General features: G+C 39.3%; 1 protein-coding gene across 1 annotated transcript; it reads left to right on the top strand.

Annotated features, from left to right (window-relative positions):
- The first annotated feature begins 6,181 nt into the window (after positions 1-6,181).
- hes2.1 (hes family bHLH transcription factor 2, tandem duplicate 1) lies at positions 6,182-7,538 on the top strand. The gene is made up of 3 exons (XM_004070354.4): positions 6,182-6,411; positions 6,515-6,698; positions 6,800-7,538. Exons 1-3 carry the CDS (start codon positions 6,322-6,324, stop codon positions 7,129-7,131), a joined length of 606 nt encoding a protein of 201 aa, XP_004070402.1. The 5' UTR covers positions 6,182-6,321; the 3' UTR covers positions 7,132-7,538.
- Positions 7,539-20,873: the final 13,335 nt, after the last annotated feature.

Here is a 20,873-nt window from a genome sequence, read left to right as displayed (position 1 = left end):
AGGCAGCACAATAGATTCCTCTCAGTCATAAATCCATTCAAAAACCCCGCCAAGAAATCGTCTGTTCAGTACCATGTTGCAAAGCTGCCCTTTCTTTTGCAGTCTGCAGCATAACGAAAAAGAACGAGTGTGTGATTCCAGCCTGTCAAATCTCAGCGGGCTGACTGTTGTGTCGCGGTTTGTGCGCACCAAAGTGCGTGCGTAAAATGGATGTCAGAGCGCAGAGCCACAGCTATTGGTGGAAAAGTCCCTACGACGCCCAGACTTTACCTTTTGTCAACTTTGAAGAGAAAAACAAACGTGCGCCACCAGATGAAGCGTTGAGCTTGGCTTTTGGCTTGGTGAGGCTTCTCTGAATAATCAGATCCTGTCTGGAGCTCCATGTCCATCTGATTCACATAGTTTCGACACTTCTGTGCGCTTCTGCAAACGACGCTTGAAGTTCGATGTTTTGCACTTTTGGCTTAATTTGAAAAGAGTGACGTTTTATGCAGTAATCAGAAACTGATTAGAAGGACACAGATGCTATTTACATTTGCAGACAAAAAGTCCTGCATCGTTTCATCTTGCTATTTGTAAGAAAAGGCTCTGCTATTTTAATAAAGTTAGTGAAAAATGTGTTTAATTTTGTATGAAGTGTACGGATATTTAATGTTTAACAAAATAACAGGTAGAAAAATTCCCAAATTTAAATAATTTTAAGAAAATCGAGTTTAGATTGGCTAAATCAAACAATTATGGTCTCTATTATAAAATATAAAATAAAGGCATTTTTAAAACGTCCTTTTTCTTTTCAGAATCATAAAGTCTGATTGATAAAATGTCTTTAGACATTAAACATAATCTCTTGTCCTTCATCTGATTGGACATTACCATGCATGAATTGTTGACGTCACTTGGACCAGACGCATCACAAAACATGTTTTTTTTAACAGATGCGTTTGCAAAAAAAAAAAAAAAAAGAAAGAAAAAAAAAACAGCGTTGGTTTAGGCGTGGGTTGTCACAAGCCATATTTAAATGTTTTGCTTTTTTGCCTGACACACATCAACATGTCTGAAAATATTTAACAAAACAACAACTGCTCTGTTGGAGTTTTTCATTACTAATGTTTTGTAAATGTAGTGATTCATATTTAAATGTTGTTGTAAAAAAACATGCGTTTTTCCATGTGGACAAACGTAGCTACTATTTTAGGATGAGACTGGGTTGGGTGTTTTGGTTTCATTTTTAAAAGACCCACAAGACGGATTTTGTTAAAAATTGTACATTTTACAGAACTCTGTCAATAAAGGAAGTAATTTGTCAGCAAAGTAAACAACCAACATTTATTTTTTCTCATACACCACTGATAGAAGTGTGATCTACATTTCCTTTAAAATAATTTAAATTTAGTGGAATTGAAATGAATTTAATTTAAATGGAATTCCTTCTGGAATTGAGGAGAATCTTGAAGTCTAATTAAAGCATTTCCAATTGGAAAATATTTGTTTTCTTACTTCTGTGTTGGCTTTCTCTTATTTTCAGTAGGTTGTCCTTGACTCATACAGCCTTTTATTTTAATTCATTTCATAATCCTGGCCAGGTTTGCTGGCGCGTATAACTCAAATATCTCAGAAAAGCATAATGTAACAATCTGATACCCCTATCTCAATTGAGAGAATCCCTGCAGCAATGGATGACATGTCTTCTCATGTCATAATCAAGTTTCTAAAACTTCATTCACACAGCAACAGAATTTGACATAAATCATAAAAATCCTGTGTCAGAACAAAGCTGTAATGCCTGTAATTCCTTTTTATCAGTTTTTATCACTCTACACTGAAAATCCATATGGTTTCCAGGTGTTACAAAATACTGCGGCTAAAGTTTTGTTACAACCAGAATAAACATATAAGGTTTAGCCTAAAAAGGTTTTTAAAAAGCAGCTTTTAAAAAAATCATATTTTAAGACCTGAAAGCATATTTTTAACTCACACTTGAATGAGGTTCCTTGAACTTTCCAAAGTAGAATTAGTGGGAGAGCATAGCAGAGTTTAACAAGATCATCACAGGAAGCAGACATCTTCTTTAGCTAGGTGTAGACCAAACGTTCTATATTGTATATGAGCTTTTATTTTTGGCATTTTGGGACTTTGAGTTATTGCGCTTCCTTATTAGTAACATCTTTTACTAAAAATCATTAATCTAGTCAACCAAGGTACTCCTTCCATGCATGAAAAACAAATGTTTTTAAAATAAATTTAGAAAAAAGTGAACAAACGTGCCTTTTAATGCCCCTCAAAACTATGGATAGAATGGAAAAGTCTAGAAAAATCCTTTATTGAACAGCACATGCTCTTTGAATGGCCGAAAAGGTGCTATACAAATAAACATTTTGCCAGTGTTTTTGTTAAAGGCATTCTAATTAAGTATGGACGTAAGTTAGTTTTTCTCAGGATAAGTTCTAAATATTCCTAATGTGCCACTTTACACATTAATGTATGTTTCAGAAAATGGCAAGTACTTGCACATTAAAGTTGCTTTTGCCCCAAGTGGCTCATCATTTATCAGCACCACGGACAGAGATGAAAACCTCAGTCACAAAACTCAATACTGGTACAGTGAGGATCATGACTTTTTTCCTCACCTGCTCCTACTGACTAACCCTGAATGATAAAGGGATCTTTTTTGATTTTGTCCAGCCTGTCATACTAGTTTCTTTCTGATGGAGGCATCTTTGTTAACCTTTCAAATCAGAATTTTAGAGCGTTTGAAACAAAATGGCAAATACCAAAAACTAAGTGTATTCATACCGGACACATTTCGGTTAAAGTGAACCAGAGTTTGTTTCCCCCAATAATCCAGAAAAGAATTTCTGAATACACCCAAGCAGACCCTGGTTCGGAACCAGCAACCGGTCTCAGACCAGTCTCTTACGGTGGTCTCGGTTCGTTTAGGACTGAGCTCCAGTTTGCTCTGAGTTTTCTCAGTTTTAATAGGCTCCAATCTCTAAATGGAACAACTGGACCAAACGACCACCATAGCTGGGCATTGCATGATGTAAACAGAGAAACACGGAGAAACATGGAGCAACAATGAGACACAGCAACTCATTAAAATATGGTGGGATGAATGCAAGCTCCTCGAAACAACTTTTAACGTGATACACGTTGGTTTTCACAGTGTTTTCCAGACAATCTAGATATGAGTCCGGATCTCTTCTGACGGCTCACCCATACACTTCTGCTTCAATGCCAACGAAAAATTTTCATCAATCGATCCCACAATTGTGCAAGAAACTTGTAGAGTTATTCAACTACTCCTATCATACAGTTTCCCCTCCACAAAATCTCAAAAATCTGATCTAATTGTCAAGTTTCTGCAACAGAAGACTTTGTTCAGCCACTCGATATTTCTTGGCTTAGTTACAACTGTGATCTCAAAACAGCCACTTTGATTCAAAGTAGTGATGCACAAATAAGCTAAAATGACACCACCAATCAAATCTCTGCACTGTCTTTCAGTGCTAATACCAAATTCTAAGACCTAAAGATGTGGGAATAGTAAAAAAAATGTTTTGGGTTGATACAAAAAAAATGTCTTTTTAAAGGTACAAGTACAAGCCTCTATACTGTAAAATATAGTTTTTTTTACATGTTTCTTTTTTTTAACCTTTATTGAAAGGTTTTCCTGTGTACAGGTAAAATAAATCATTATTGTTGTTCAAATGAAATCTTATTATTTTAGTAACACACTTTAACAAACCACAATATTAAACACTAATTTACACCATATTATCAATAAATAAGACAGCAACAAAGCAAATGACGTGCTTGCTGTTTTGGTTGTCAAAAAGCTCAAATTTTAAAAAATTAAACTTCAAAATTTTAATTTTTACTTTTCTTTTTACTTTTTTGCAGTCTTTTGGCCATTTTTTTAAATCTAAAATACCTAGATTAGCTATTGAGTTACATTTTTTCACAACTTTTGTGTTCCACATAATTATTATTGTTATATCTGTTATTTGAACTGTTTATTAAACAATACTGACGAATATATCTGTCAAATTTAAGTCAAGTTATTCCTCAAAGTTGTCTGAAAGCCAGAAGTGGGCAGACACCTCGGAGATCTGCATTCAGACGCTTGCGTGCCATACGGAAAATGGTGGCGTGGATTCTGGCGTGGGATGCCAGACATCCTTTCGTCACAATTTGATGCGTTAGGGAAAGTCTGGAAGCTTCTATGTGTGAACACCCGACTTTCGCGTCCGCTTATAACTCAATACACCGACTCTGTCTCTGTGGCTTGTGTCAGCTTCATATTGATCTTTGTATTACATAAATCTAGCTTTTTTATATTGCTCCTTTATGTTTTAAGTCTACAACTGCCTTCAATCCAATTAATTTATAGTTTCGACTCATAAAATGTCTCTTTTTTTCTCCTTGGACTGACTGTTGAGCATCTTATGGTAATTTTCAGTTTAGAGGATCGTCATTTCAGATGCACAGATGGAAACTTGCGCTGAAACCAAAACTAAACGTTAATGTGAGGCCTCAGTTGAGATTTTCTTTTTAATCTGGAAGCTCTTGTTCCCAGGCAGGACATGATGGCAGTTATTTGGGGCCCCACGGGGCAGGGCGCGTGCAAACAGAAAGCAGGGTTGAAAGGCCCCCCAACTGTAGCGGTGCATCATGCATGTGTTCGAGGCAGTAACATTATCCTTTTCAAAACATGAACTTTTTTAGAGGACGAGTAGCCTTTATGAAACAGCTCAGAAGGAGGGGGGGGGGGGGGGGGGGCTCCTGCGGTTTGTTCTTCAATGACGCAATTAGATGCGCCATGTGTGCGCAAATTCTGTTCGTAAAACTGACAGTTTAAACAAAAGAAGCTCAATTTGAAACGTTGATTAAAGTTTGACAAAATTATTTATGTATTTTAACACATACATATAATGTTATCTTCCTCTCAGACTGAATGATTGCGCCTTAATATGCTGTTACCCAGAACTCCCCCTTCTAAAAAAACAAAGTTAAATATAAGTTGGAGGCTCGGAGAAAGTTAAACTGCTGAGTGGTGATGGGAGTAGTGCATAGACGATAAAAACAAGGGTTTTTACAGTCTATGGAGTATCGTTGGTGGGAGAGAGGGGTTTGGTTGTGTGGTGTCCGTAGAGACTGCGGAGGTGAAGGGGGAGGGGGGTCCCATCTGTTGCGAACGTTGTGGCGCGTGCCGAACGCGTGAGTTTCAACATCGAGGTGCGCTTCTTTTGGGGGGGACCTGCAAAACATACAAAATCTTAGCATCGCATGCATGATATATAAAGATCAATGAAACAAACAAAAATACGACATGCAAATTACATTTGTGTGGATCTGATGAGTTTGCAGAATTGAACACAAAGAATGATTTCACAGATTCTGAAACGATTTCAGATCAAGAAATAAAATGAGTGCATTCTGATTATTAATAGCCTATTGAAATATTTATGTAAAATTTGCAGTTTGTGCTGTTTCTTTGTATAATTACCTTTTAAAAATATAACTTTTAAGTATGGAGGATCCTGCACTTGCAGGTAAATGTCATACGAATGCCACGGAGGTTTTAAGTAGATGTTAATCCAAACGTAGCGTGGCTTGGGTGTCTGATTTATTCATAGATTTTTGTTGTCAGCTCAGATTTACTCATTTGGATTTTTTCCTTTTTCTCATTGAAAGGTGAGTAGCTCCATGGTTCAAATCAAATACTAAAACCAATAATTAAACCATAAAAGAGTTCATGCAGACTTTCTCAATGCAACTTTCTCTTCAAAATGTAACTTGCAGTTCCAATCATCTTTTAAGATTCTGGAGTTAACAATGAATCGTTTCATCTTCTGTTTAACAACAGTTTACTTTAAAAAGAAAAAGAAAAAAATCCATCATCAAACCATGAAATGTATTCTCAAAAAGGGAAACGTGTGAAAATATCCTCTTTAATTGAAAATATTAGAAACAGAAGCTACACCAGAGCGGTTACCCCCCTCCCCCTCTTTTGTCCTGCATGTGTAAATTAATCTTGGCTGAACGTCAACGCTTCAATTTTGAACGCGAAAAAGCACATGATCACAAAACTTCGCATTCTAGTTTACAGACACATCGTGGCGGACAGATGGTCAAGACTGAAGCTCTGTCTTCCCAAGGGCATTGCCCCCCCCGTGTCCATTCTCTTGCAGTGGCTTGTGTTCCCTCCCCTCTGACGCCCCCGGGCCATATAAATAGGAAGCCCGTCGGCTTTGCAGCAGAATTGAGCTCAGCCGCTCTAATAGCGAACATCCCACTCAAACGCATAAAAAAAACAACAGCATGAGTCCCAGTATCAGCGCCGAGGCCAGCCAGCCTCTTCTTGCACGGTCCACTGTGGCCCAGAGGAAACAGGCGAACGAACTCAGGAAGGTAAGGAAAACAAACAAATGCAGCGCTGCTTTGCGCCAACTGGATTTGTTTTCCACTTGACGTTCCTCGCAGCCAAATGACGCATTTCATGCGCTTTTTGCAGACTTTGAAACCGTTGCTGGAGAAGAGAAGACGCGCTCGCATCAACGACAGTCTGAACCACCTGAAGAGTCTGATCCTGCCGCTTGTCGGGAAAGACAACGCACGGTACTCCAAGCTGGAAAAGGCTGATATTTTGGAAATGACAGTGCGCTTCCTAAGAGACCTTCCGTCTTCCCCAGTCAAAGGTGAGCGTCATTTGTAAACCCACACAGACTTTTCAAACTATTATTATCAAGTTTATTGTCTAAAGGTCATCCAAATAAAACTCTCTCCCATTTCTCTCCAGACTCAGCAGAAAGCTACAGAGAAGGTTACAAAGCCTGCCTCCATCGCGTCTCCGCGCTGCTTCCTAAAACAAGCCTGGATGAGGACGCGTGCCAAAAAGTGCAGGATTTCATCAAGCAATCCATGACCGCCAACGTCATGCCAACCTGCCTGAACTGCTGCGCGCAGAGCTCCAGGGCATTCCCACAGATCCACCAGAGACTCCAGAGCCTCAAATCCAACTTCAGCTCCAGACTGGACAGCCAGTCCCGCAGCAACGGAGCCGCAACACCCAACAGAGCGCAGCAGTCTGGCGCGCAGCCGGTCAGCGCTGCCATGTGGAGACCTTGGTAGACTGAAGGAACTTTTAGCTTCCGTTTATTTAATATTTAACAGTATTTTGTACTAAAACTGTGATAATTTTAAGAAAAAAGATGAGAAGTTGAAGTCAATTTCAACATTTATTGATGCGTCCGGTGCCAGCTGGCACATACCTGACAGAAGTCTGTCAACTTTTAAATACGCAATCCTCTTTGGGGTTTCAAAGATGCGGGTGGTAGACAACACTTTTGTAAAACCCCAAGGGTTACTTTGTATGAGGGTTGCACAGTAGACTTAAAAGTATTTTGGTCTGTGCAACAGAGTTTTCTGTAAACACCATGTGTTACCTTATTTATTATTCCTGCATGCAAATCTTGTTTCGTGAGACTTGTAATGTTTGCTTTTGACAAAGGGTTTCAAATAAATGTACATTGTACTTAGATGGCTGTGTTGCTTGATTTTTGCTCTTGTGCTGGCTGAAAGATTTAAGATGGATCATTAACCCCAGACGCCCTATTAAGAGGATTCTCAGGGAAGTGAAAGACATGGAAAAAGGCGCGCAAACTCGGAAAGCCAGAGGTCAGCCAGATCCCATTGATGCTGAAGAGCAGCTGCTCTATTGTTGCTGATGTGAGGCGCCTCTTGCCGCCAAAATGTGTGGGAAAAAGCAGCGCAGTGAGAGAGGAAATGCACTCAGATCAGTGCAATTAGGAATGACAAAGAACCAAAGCTGGTTGATGCCTAACAATCTAAATAGTAATTAGAGGATTGCAACTGAATAAAACACTAAGAGTAAGAAATACAATAAAAAAAAACAACTGTGTGTAATTAAATGTTTTAATTTTCAGAAGAGGCAAACTAAAGGCAAGGGAAGTTTATTTGTATAGCACAATTGGTACACAAAGTAATTCAAGGTGCTTCACAAAACAGAAAAATGCATTAAAATCACAATACATCAAAGAAATAATCAACGTAAAATTTACTTTAAAAGACAAGAAAAAAAATTGAAAATTGATTTAAAAAGAAAGGAAGGAAATGAAAGAAAAGTGCAGATAGGACATATACAGTCATATACACGGCTAAACAGTCATATACACGGCTAAACAGAAATGTTTTAAGTCTAGATTTGAATGTGAACACAGAAGAGGCCTGTCTTACGACTTCAGGGAGGCTGTTCCAGATTTTAGCTGCAGAATATTGAAACGCTGATTCCCCTTGTTTAGTTCTGACTCTGGGAATCAACAAGAGGCCCCTGAGGTCCTCAGAGTACGAGATGGTTCATATGGCACTAACATGTCAGAGATGTACTTTGGTGTGCGCCATGGAGAGACTTGTACACAAGCAGAGCTGCTTTGAAGTCTATTCTTTGAGGTACAGGGAGCCAGTGCAGAGACCTGGGCAAAGGACTAATGTGATCATACTTCCTGGTTAAACAATAACGACTAACACACACACACACACAAACAAATTCAACTTTTACTGTACAAATTACAAAATAAAAGGACAAAATACGACTTTCCTCCTGTAAAACGTATGTGCTTTGAGTTGAAAAATTATAGGGAACAAATTTGTACTTCATTTTACCATCCCATCATGGTATTTTCACTCAGTTCAACACAATGATATGACTAATGGGTACCAGGTTGCATGACCAAATAGAATGGAAAGCGTGAACATTTCTTGAAAACAGAAAAAAATGAGAAAAACAACTGCATTTCTAGGCTGGATAGGCAGGTGGGGCAATAAAGGTAATGTGTGGGATAACTATCAATAAAAAATGTATGCATAAAGACAAAGTTTTGCGGAAATTAATACTTTGTCTGATTTAAATATGACTTTTTTTTGTTTTGAATACAACTCTTGCTGGTCTTGAAAACAAATTTCAGAGTCACAGGCATATACATCGAGTCCCGAAAAATTTATTCAACTGAGTGAGCCTGCCCTTTGAGTCTCATTTATTAAAGTGAAACAGAATTCAATTCAATTTTATTTCTATAGCCCAATATTACAACAATGGTTGTCTCAATGGGCTTCATACCTGAACATGATATCAGTCACAAAATACAAAAGATAATTGAAACTAAACTAAACTAAACTAAACTAAACTAAACTAAACTAAACTAAACTAAACTAAACTAAACTAAACTAAACTAAACTAAACTAAACTAAACTAAACTAAACTAAACTAAACTAAACTAAACTGGGCATCCCTGCCCTTAGATCCTCCTTCTCGGTAAGGAAAAACTATTTAACAAAAAACTGATTCCGGAAAAAAAAAGAACAAACTTCAGGGATGTCCACATGAAGGAAGGATCCTCTCCCAGGACAGACAGTCAATGAACCAGAACCATTGGAGAAGAATTAGCTTATCTAACTCTACTACTTCGTGTTTGAATAGTGCAGAATATGGGCTTCATCCAGATGGAATTGCGGGATGGCTGGGGGCTCAGGGTGAGCCAGAGACGAGGTCCACGGCTAAGAACAGGGGGAAAGACGAACCAACTAGAATCTGGAGTCACTCCCACTCTGCTGGAAGGGAGTGAGAAAGAGGGACAACACATGAATCACACTGCACCAAACAGAGGCATGGAGAACTAAATGATGAATAAATGATCAAGAATAGAGGAGAGAAGGGAAGGAGAAGAAGAGAAAATAGGACATAACCCCAGTGCACCATACTTTCCCCAGCTTCAAATTTCTAGCAGCCTACTAATAACTAATTGTTATTAAGTTTAACTCAAACATGTTAATAGTAAGTTGCATGTACTATGGTACTTGATGGTAATAATAATATTGATAATAGAACATCTATATTTTTAGGATATCATTAATAATACAACATTGTAATAATCTAAGCAGGAGTTATGGGCCACCCTGGCCCAGTCTATGAAATAATCTTACTTTTGCATAGATGTTAGAAAATTGTTATAATTCCCCCAAACTTCAGTACAGTAGGTGAGGTAGGGGGAGCAATAAGTTAAATATTCTCTGATTACTAGCTAGCCTGGAAACAAGCCTGTCCAAAGAGGAATGTTTGAAGCCTAACTTTGAATGTAGAATCTGTGTCAGCCTCTCTTACATGAGCTGGGATCTTATAAGACAGGAGCTTGGTGACTTAAGGCTCTACCGCAACTTTACTTATAGAAATTCTAGGAACCACAAGCAGTCCTGCATTTTGTGAGGGAAGTGTTCTGTTTGGTTGGTAATGTAGATAGATACAGTCAGTACCATAAATATTTGGACAGACACACATTGTTTTCTTATTTAGTTTCTGTACATTACCACAGTGACTTTTATTTTATTTATTTATTTATTGCCTGAACCAGACTTTTAATTATAAATAAAAGTCTTTGCACTGTCAAGGTTTCTTGGGGGAGGTGGTATAAAACGCAGTAAAACATTCACACAAAGTGGCTGCATTCCAAGTGACCGTCCAGGATATTAAAGGCGAGTGTGAGCAGCCCACACCACGACAGCAGCGTCCATGAACCTAAAAAAACATCTGCAGCCCCTAAAGCAGCGTCACGCACAGCCCGCATAGACGAATTTGAACAATCTATGATTCATGACTTGATGTGTATGTCTGTGACCCCTTGATGTATTTTTGACAGTTTAACGGGAAATTTCATATTCAAGACAAGTTGTATTGAAAACATGTTAAACGTAAAACTAAATCTTGTGTTCATATTTTTTCTGCAAAGTTGTGCACATATTTTTCATTTGTCCACAATGTTGTCTTCAGGAATATGTTTATTTTTGACAGATTTCTTATCCCATAGTGAAACCCACCTGAATACTGTGACTGCCCCCTTAACGTGATGACCGGCAAAAATCCACAAATAAGTGAGGAAATATAACTACAAAGCACCCCCCCCCCCCAAAAAAAAAGATTAAATAATACCCCCCAAAATACAAAAAGATCAAAATAAAATATAATTTAAAAAAGAAATTCAAGGATTGACAAACACATGAACAAAAAGGCAGATATAAAAAAATAAAATAAATGGAGCCTTAAGCCACAAACTAATGTCTTGCTTGTGCATGTCCCAAGTTCGGGTAAATGCAGAGTTTAGTCTCAGGAAGAGCATTCAAATGAAACTTATAAAACATAGATATATGGATAGATGAACTGATATAATGATGGAATTGTTAATGGTTTTTAAGCGTTTTCGGGGGTATGTGACACCCCAATCTCTTAGCGAACCCAAACCCCAATCAAAAAAATAAAATAAACAATCCTACAACCCGCATGGGACAGGCAAAATCCATGCCTGATTTCCAAAGGAATTCGCAGCATTTGCTTTAGACTGAGGGGTGGAAGAGCTGCTGGTCCCAGGAATTGACTTTTAGTTCAAATAAAAAAAAAAACTTCTGCTTTTGTAAAAAGCCCAGACACTTGATTTCATCAGACTGCTGAGTCAGCAGTTGCCTTCTCATGACAGGATCAAAGTCATGGGTTCAAACCTTTTTTGTTGGTTGCCGATCAACACGCCATTTTGATTTGATTTGAAATGGTTTATTTCAAGCAATTAAGTACAAATAAAACACAACAGCAATATAATCATCAGTTATACATTCATATAGTAACTAATCAAACTTAGGATAATTATACAAATATTGCTTGAAAGGGAGTGGAAGGAAGCGAACTTATATAATCCCACCCCGTTATACTGTAACCATTTTATTACATGATTTATCAATATCCGGTTCCCAGTTTTTATCAGACAAAATTAAAAATCATAAGATATCGATAAAGCACATGACAAAGATGAATTACTTAAGTATTACGTCAAAAATAACTATTTTAGAAATCAACATGGCAAATGCAGATCAGTCATCTGAAATATATGCAGATTATGTTACTTATAAAAGCCATTCATATGAATAAAACATAATACTATATCAGTAAAGTAGACACAACACTGTTTCAGGAATTTTCATGGCAAAATTTGATCAAGTATCAAAAGTTAAAAACATGTGCAAAATTATGCTACATTAGGAATGATTTTTGATTCAATTTATCAATTTTTGGAGAAAGTGAAGTAATATCATTAAAAGTCAATTATTTAACAATTTTCAATAAGTGATTAATCATTTGTTTTACTTTTTTAAATATTTTTTTGTATTTTTATTATTTATTTATTTTTTATAATAAAGTAATGCTGTAGGGGGAAAGTAAAAATAGTCCATAACTGTCGATTGTCCAAGGTTGGTATTTCTTCTTTTACTGATAACAGCCGTACTTCTGGGTTTAAACAGAGTTAATAGTTCTCTTCGATGTTATGACTGCAGACATTAGATTCAGGTCCATATCCTTCTTCAGCTGATATCAGCGACTGTGAAAGTTGAGGTCAAGTTGTCTGCAGGTCAGAACTCTCTGCTGTTATTCAGGTTACGTCAGACATACAGAGAAAGTGAGGAATCCACGTGTCATATTTCTTGAAATTATTTGGCTCTTTGGTTTATTACTCCATGTTGTTTCAGACGACCGTGATCAAACACTTCTCAAAGTCCTTCGTAGTGTTCACAACCAGAACCTTGGATCGGTCCTCTGGACCGAGCGGTTTGATGTAAAACCTGCAGCCTTTAACCAAAGTGTTCTCAATCTGCTTACGCTTCCTGAGAAGCCGTGCATGTTTTGAGATTTCAGCATTCCTTCTGGTCAGATGGTCGTTCAGATAAGCAGCAGATCCCTTCAGATTCTTCCTTTGATTCATCAAAGCTAGCTTGTGTTTGTGATTCACAAACCTGATGAGGATCGCTGGTTTATCCGTCTCCTTTCTCCTGGGGAGCAGGTGGCAGGTCTCGATGGTATTGAGATCCAGGGAATTCCCTTTAGATGTGAGAAATGAATGTATTTGCTGCTCAAGAGACTCTGCACCGATCTCCGTATTATTAGCACTGCTAGCTACGCTAGCATTAGCAGTGCTTGCTCCTGCATTCAGTTTCGCTTGAGGCTTGATGATCGGTACTCCAGTGAGAATGACATTATTCATCCTTACTTGCTGTTGCACATCGTCCAGTCTTTTCTCCAGAATCTCGACCAGGTTTTCTCGCTGCTCGTTTTGAGCCCGAAATCTTCGGAACTCTTCCATCATTTCCCAAAGTGGTGTTAGCTTAGCCGACACTTGTTCCATAAAACTTTTCAGCGTTTCTTGAATAATGTCAAGAGTCTTTTTGAGGTCTTCGTATTCCTGGGGTTTCTTCGGGGGCATGGTCAGCTCTCTTTTTTGGGGAAAATCAACCTTTTAAGTAATTCGAAGATAGTTGTATTCGCAGAGAGGCACGCCACGCGCCCTGCCCGTAACCCGGAACCGGAAGAGATCCTGCAGAAAACAGAAATGAGATTTGATTTACGTTTACATTTTTTTTCAGTAATGTTCACAGCAAAGCATATAAAAAGACAATGAAGCATTGCAGGTCACATCAGACACTTTTCTCCTTTAAAGCTTGTACAGGACCATAGGCTGGGCTGTTAATAGCTTTTATATAAACCCATGAAACAGTCAAAGAATGGAAAGAAGAACTTTTCATGAGAATAATTTTTATTGTATTGACATTTCAAGTTGTCATGGTTTGAGTTTGTTGTGTCTTGTTTTTCGTTTTAGTTCTTGTTCTGTCTTGTTTGGTTCTGTTTCCTGTTTTATTTTGAAAGGTTTCCTGTCTTGTCTTGTTTCTTGAGTTTTACTTCCTTTGGTCCCCATCTGCCCTGATCGTGTTCACCTGTGTCTTGTCTGCCCTGTCTGTATTTAAGTCTTGTCTCTGCCTTCCTCCTGTGCTGGTCCATTAGCCTTTGTCTCGGTGTTCACGTCTTCATGCCATGTTCCTTGTTTCATGCCACGCCACAGTGAGTTTTTGTTTTTGGTTTTGTCATCCTGCTCTGCAGCGCCTTTTGTTTGTTGGTCATTAAACCCTTTAGTCCTGAACCCGTTGGCCTCCCGTCTCTGCATCTGGGTCCTACCGGCTCTCTAGCCACCCCACACCGTGACACAAGTGTTTTTTTTGTGACATTCTGGATATTATTTTCCAGTATAAATGTCTACAACAAATTTAGTCTTTAATTTTATTTTAAGTGTTGCAATGAGCAGTTTTGGATCATTGCTTAATCCAGTGATACTCAAAGACAGACCAAGCACTGTAAGAGAGAGTGGTTAATTTTTCACTTGACAATTACAAAACTGTGTGGCTACAAAACAAGAACAAATTTTCATTTAACCTCTTCTGTCTTTCTCATCTACTTGAGATAAAAAAAAATGTCTCAGGTTTAAATAATCAGCTTGTTTGCTGGTTCATTTACTACACTGACCAAAAATATAAACGCAACACTTTTGTTATTGCTCCCATTTTTATGGTATGAACTTAAAGATGTGAAACATTTTCCACATACACAAAATAACTAGTTCTCTGAAATATTGTTCACAAATCTGTCTAAATCTGTGATAGTGAGAACTTCTCCTTTGCCAAGACAATCCATCCCACCTCAAAGGTGTGCCATATCAAGATGCTGATTAGACAGCAGGATTATTGCACAGGTGTGCCTTAGACTGGGCACAAGAAAAGGCCACTCTGAAATCTTCTGTTTTGTTTTATTGAGGGGGTCAGGGGACTCAGACAACCAGTCAGTATCTGGTGTGACCACCATTTGCCTCATGAAGTGCGACACATCTCCTTCGCATAGAGTTGATCAGGTTGTCTATTGTGGCCTGTGGAATGTTGGTCCACTCTTCTTCAATGGCTGTGCGAAGTTGCTGGATATTGGGAGGAACTGAAACACGCTGTCGTATATGCCGATCCAGAGCATCCCAAACACGCTCAATGGGTGACATGTCCGGTGAGTATGCTGGCCATGCAAGAACTGGGATGTTTTCAGCTTCCAAGAATTGTGTACAGATCCTTGCAACATGGGGCCGTGCATTATCATGCTGCAAAGTGAGGTGATGTTGTTGGACGTACGGCACAACAATGGGCCCCAGGATCTCGTCACAGTATCTCTGTGCATTCAAAATGCCATCAATGAAATGCACCTGTGTTCGTTGCCCATGACATATGCCTGCCCATACCATATCCCCACCACCACCATGGTCTACTCGATCCACAACATAGACATCAGAAAACCGCTCACCCACACAATGCCACACACGCTGGCTGCCATCTGCCCTGAACAGTGTAAACCGGGATTCATCCGTGAAGAGAACACCTCTCCAACGTATCAGACGCCATTGCATGTGAGCATTTGCCCACTCAAGTCAGTTACGACGACGAACTGGAGTGAGGTCGAGACTTCAATGAGGACAAAGAGCATGCAGATGAGCCTCCCTGAGACGGTTTCTGACAGTTTGTGCAGAAATTCTGTGGTCATGCAAACCGATTGTTTCAGCAGCTGTCCCAGTGGCTGGTCTCAAACGATCTTGGAGGTGGACATGCTGGATGTGGATGTCTTGGGCTTGTGTGGTTACACGTGGTCTGCGGTTGTGAGGCCGGTTGGATGTGCTGCCAAATTCTCGGAAACGCCTTTTTGGAGACGGCTTATGGTGGAGAAATGGACATTCGATTCCCTAGCAACCGCTCTGGTGGACATTCCTGCTATCAGTATGGCAATTGCAAGCTCCCTCAAAACTTGCAACATCTGTGGCATTGTGCAGTGATACAACTGAAGATTTCAGAGTGGCCTTTTCTTGTGGCCAGTCTAAGGCACACCTGTGCAATAATCCTGCTGTCTAATCAGCATCCTGATATGGCACACCTGCGAGGTGGGATGGATTGTCTTGGCAAAGGAGAAGTGCTCACTATCACAGATTTAGACAGATTTGTGAACAATATTTCAGAGAACTGGTTATTTTGTGAAACATTTTCCACACACACATCTTTGAGTTCATACCATGAAAAATGGGAGCAATAACAAAAGTGTTGCGTTTTTATTTTTGGTCAGTGTATTTTGACTTCTAAGTTATTGAATTAACCTTCTTACAATCTGTTACATGCAGGGGTTTTTCATTGTCTTTATTTGTTTCCTTCCTCTGCTTGTGCTTCAAGTCCTGAGTGAAGACACCTGGTGGAGACCTGACGAGCTGCACAATCAGGCCCCAGAGCCAGCCACCAGGCCTGCATATGGGCTCTTGTGAATCACTTGAGAGGAGAGCTCCTTCTGGATCACAGACCCAGATGAATTTGAACAGCTCTTTGTGTTGGAGATTGTGGGAGGTTTATGGACAGGTAAGACAGGGTACCCTGTACACATCACATAGCTTGCTTTCTGTTAGACACACTAGGTAAGTTGGTTGGTGCCACCCCTTGTATGTTTTTTCACCTCTTTATAGATAAGTCAGTGAGACTTTTGTTTTCTTGTTTTAGTTTTAGAGCTCTGATAGCCAGGCTGGGTTTTGTTCTATTTATTTCATTCCTTTGGCCCAACCTTAGTCCCTACCTCCCCTCCTCCATGTTCAATAAAATCCTTAAAAGTCCTACATTGTGTTTGTTTATGTTGCTTACACTCAAGCCCTAGACTTGTACGTCTGTGGACGTAACATAATCAATCATCACATATATTAAGTTAAGTGTTTTAAAAAAAAAAAAAAAAGCTAATTCATCTTTATTGCCGTTCACAACAGACTTTCCTATTCCTCGTCTGGCTCAGTGCAGCTTAGCAATCATTTGACTCTAAGGTTTTACCGAGACTTTTAAAATAACATAAGTGTGAATCAAACTATTTCTCAGGAATTTTTGAATCCATTCTAATCTGGATTCCAATTTAAACTATGAACTGTGATTCTTAATTGTTCCTAGGTGTGAATGTGATAGTGTATGGGGTTGTGTGGCCCTGCAACAGACTGGCAACTTGTCCAGGGTGCCCTGCCTTTGTCCAACAGTAAAGCTGGGACAGGCTCTATCAGCTTGATGACACCACAAAGTTTTCAGTGGGTTCAGTATGGACTAGATGGACGGTCAGCAGCAGAGGCAGATATTGCAGACATTTGTACCATCACTGTTCATGGTTTACATGCTTCCTCGGGAAAAAAACGAAGGATTTCTTATTTGGATGCTGCCCAAAGTCTGATTCTCTGATGTTTCCCTAAAATTCTTTCAGTTTGCCCAAGAAACTTTGAACTTTACAAAAACAGATCACAACCTCCCTGCTCTACTCTACTCTGATGCATCCACTTGCAGACATATAGATCCATATACATCTTCATTTTCTTTGTTCGAGCTGGCATATGGCTCAAAGCCGTGCGGCTCATTAGCTAATATTGCAAGCTGTTTTTGTTGAACCCATAATGTTAGGCTGGAGTTGTGCAGAGCTGTAAGCTGGCGGAGAAGCATGTAAGCAGCGCCAACAGTTCCACCCACAATTGAGAGGTGAATTTCTGATAAACTCTGCTGCTCTGCATTAACTTTGTCCAAAGAAATTACACAGGTTTTCTTATTTGGGCTAAAAATGGCATGATCATAATTAAAATACCACTGGGAAGGCTTTCACAACAGATCAAGGATGATTGGAGTGGAACTTTAAATGCCTTTACTTTTTACATGTTTGTGATCTGGTACTTATCCCTTGTGCTATCTTAGATGACCCCACCCTTACATTGACGTGTTCTCCCTACCATGACAAAGGTGGATAAAGGTGGAAAGATTTCATGTAATCCATGGACACCAGTGGAGATCACAAATCGTTGAAGAAAAAGGTTCAGCGCACTGTCTAGTGGGTCTAGATGACCCATACCCCAATGAAAGTGCCTAGCATAGCACAAGGGTTACAATGTTCTTGCCTTGTTTCTTTATTCAGTAACGTGTCTCGGGACTCTGTAGAATTTTCTTCGGTTATGTGGGCCTTCAACAGACTGGCAACCTGTCCAGGGTATAACCAGCATTTGCCCAACAGTAGTCTGGACAGACTGGTGATCTTGTGAATGGAAAAGGGGATTCAGTGGGTTAAGAGGGGGGGGTAGGTGGATGGATCGATGGATGGATGGATGAATCCAGTACAAGCAGCTCTTTAGCGCAGAAAAGGTTCTGACTGCTGGACTATGGCAGTTGGTGCTGAGAGAGAAGCCTTTTCAGAATTTAAAAATATTCAGCTGATCTAAGAAACACAGCTGAGGCAGAAATGGCTGAATCCTAAATTTTGGCAGGAAAGAAAACCTTAGGGTTGTCTAATATCTGACTTCTGATGAGTGAGGGACTTGCATGAGAGACATGGTCTGTGAGAGACTCAGATGAGGGTATAGCTTTATGTCACTTCCTGATCATCAGTTCACATTTAATGGGAGCTTTTTTTTAAAGTTATGATTCATTTTAAGTTTTCTGACAGATAAATTCTCCATTCACTCTTTCCAGATTTTAGAAATGATCTAAAACATCAAATATGGAGCTCAAATTAGCTTCCAACTTCAAACTCAAATCTTGGTTATTTTCACTGGGTAAATTTTATTTATTGACATTTTGATCAAAGCATTGCTTAAAAGATTGAATTAATCTTTTTAAATAGCTTTTCTGTTCAATTTGTGTATTAAAACAGCTCATGTGGCTTAAAAACAAATCATCTATTCATCACAATGCAAAGTAGGAAACAATGAAGAGCCTTTGTCTTCATATACTCATTCATATATTTCTACCATGGTTATGATTTAGTCAAATTTGTTTGTTTTGCTCTCTGTATTTCTCAGATGTAATAGCCGCCGCACTAAAGGTCGGGAAAAGCGTTCAGTTCCGCTCATCACCGCATAAAGTCAGCATCCCTCTCATCTCTCATGAGCATAAAGGTTAGCCACACATGTCAGACAAAGGTACCCTGTTATCCGGCTTGGCCAGATGGAATGGTGACGCTGAATTTGCTCGAAAAGACAAAAGAAAACTCCAACCGTAAGAGGAAAACAGAGATGCATGACCCACCCCCTCCATCAACACCCATTCACGCACCAGCGATGGGTGAGGGACGCGTGCAGCAAGTGTGCCTCTCAATTTCAGGGCAGATCTTTTTTTTTTTTTAATCGTCTGGACACGAATCTGTCCAGTAACAAATTATTTTATAGTTTGTGTTTTTGGTTTGAAACATTTTTTGTTGCTGCCTATATTATCCCTTTACTGCAACTATCCAAATATAGAGGGAAGCAGAAAGTGATGCATTTAGAATTTTAAAGAAAGGAACAAACTGTAACCTTTTTATTTTGCAAATATGAATTTACCTAGAATGATTTGCTTTAGTAAAACTCACGAATCAATGTTTGATATGTTTTCTGTTGAATTGCTGAAGGTTTTGCCGCACGTCACATTAAAGCGGTGTGATTTTCGTGGTCTGCAGTTGTAAATGATGCGCACGTAAGACTCACGAATTCTTCTCTCCCAGACAAACATCCTTCATCTCAAGTAACAGATTGAGCGTTGCCTTTCGTCATCACTTTTTAAATGTGATAAACAATTAATTTATGATAGTTTGGACGCTAAAACTGTCCAATGTAAAGCTTGGAAAGAAAAAGTGGGAGGTGACTGTGTGTTTTTAGCCGGACCCATTAGACACATGCAGATGGGGACCCACGCCACAGCTGCTTATGATCATGTGTCATGTGCGTGTAAACTTTGTAGAAAAGAAAATGCGCGTATCCAATGGCTGCCTCTGCACCAGCAAGGATGAGAGACAGACACAGCCTCGGTGGAACGAGGAGAGTGGATGCCCGGACCTTTGGGAGTGTGGGGGTGGGGTGCATGCGAGGGGTTGGGTGACTGGGGAGTTGAGATCTGTGTAACAGACTGCCATCTGGTCTCTGTGGCGCGTGCTGTGCGCGTGGTTCCCATGAGTGCGCAGGCATTTGATGGCCTGTCAAGTCTGTTTTTTGTCTGAATGCTAAAATCTTAGAGTTGTTGTTTGATGGTTGGTTTACGTCTGATGAAGGGGAAGTTTAACACCTCAAAGTCTTGTCAGACCCCAATAATAATCTTTGTAATTCACATCGACATCAGATTTTAAAAATATGTTTTAGAAAATATTGTTAAAAAATACATAAAAGAAAAGACTAAAATGATTAAAACCTCACCTTTTTCGTTTTCGCCTTTTAGTCCCCACCTGCCTGGCTTTAAAGCGTCAGGAGCTACACACCCTACGGGGAAAAACTCCCCCAAGCAAAAGCTAAACAAAAACTTCACATGAACTATTGTTAATACACGAGCAGATGTTATCTGAAAGCTTGGCTTGGGTTTGTTATTAGAGGAAGTGTGTATTTGAATAAATGCAGCTCCATTAACTCAAGCCTGACCCCTATGGCACCGATGCATTTACTACACGTTCCAGGTTACGTGTAAACTTTTATTGAAAATACGAAATTGTTAAATGGTTTAATCAGAATACAAGGTTACAAAACCAAAACTGATAAATTGAACGAAAGACTGAAGATGCGCCATGGATCTTTACACCTCAGAAATGTCTGGATTGTGTATGCGTAATGTCTCATTGCGCATCAGTTATAGTTTTAATTTGAGGCTGTAAAGGTTCCCAAGATTCGTTTTTATGAACTAAATTAAAGAATATACCTTCTATAAATCAGGGTAATTGTATGGAGGCAAATATTTTGTGTTTTCAAATGTCTAGTCGTCTTTTACGCACGCGTCATCCAGCGTTTTGACGCAACCTTTGTTTGGTTTGGTCCATGGATCACAGCTTAGAGAGACGAATGCCAGCTACATGCATAGATTAAAGTCAAAGACAGATGGTTATTTTAATAAACGCTATGCTTCTATTTTGGTTTTATCCTATACGAGACCAATCCTAATGTTCTGTTTCGGCTTGG

The sequence above is a fragment of the Oryzias latipes genome, chromosome 7 (genome assembly GCF_053564925.1).
Source record: "Oryzias latipes strain Hd-rR chromosome 7, Olatipes_Hd-rR_3.1".
NCBI lineage: Eukaryota > Metazoa > Chordata > Actinopteri > Beloniformes > Adrianichthyidae > Oryzias > Oryzias latipes.
Note: the sequence above shows the minus strand (reverse complement) of the source record. Positions and strands in the feature narration are given on the sequence as shown.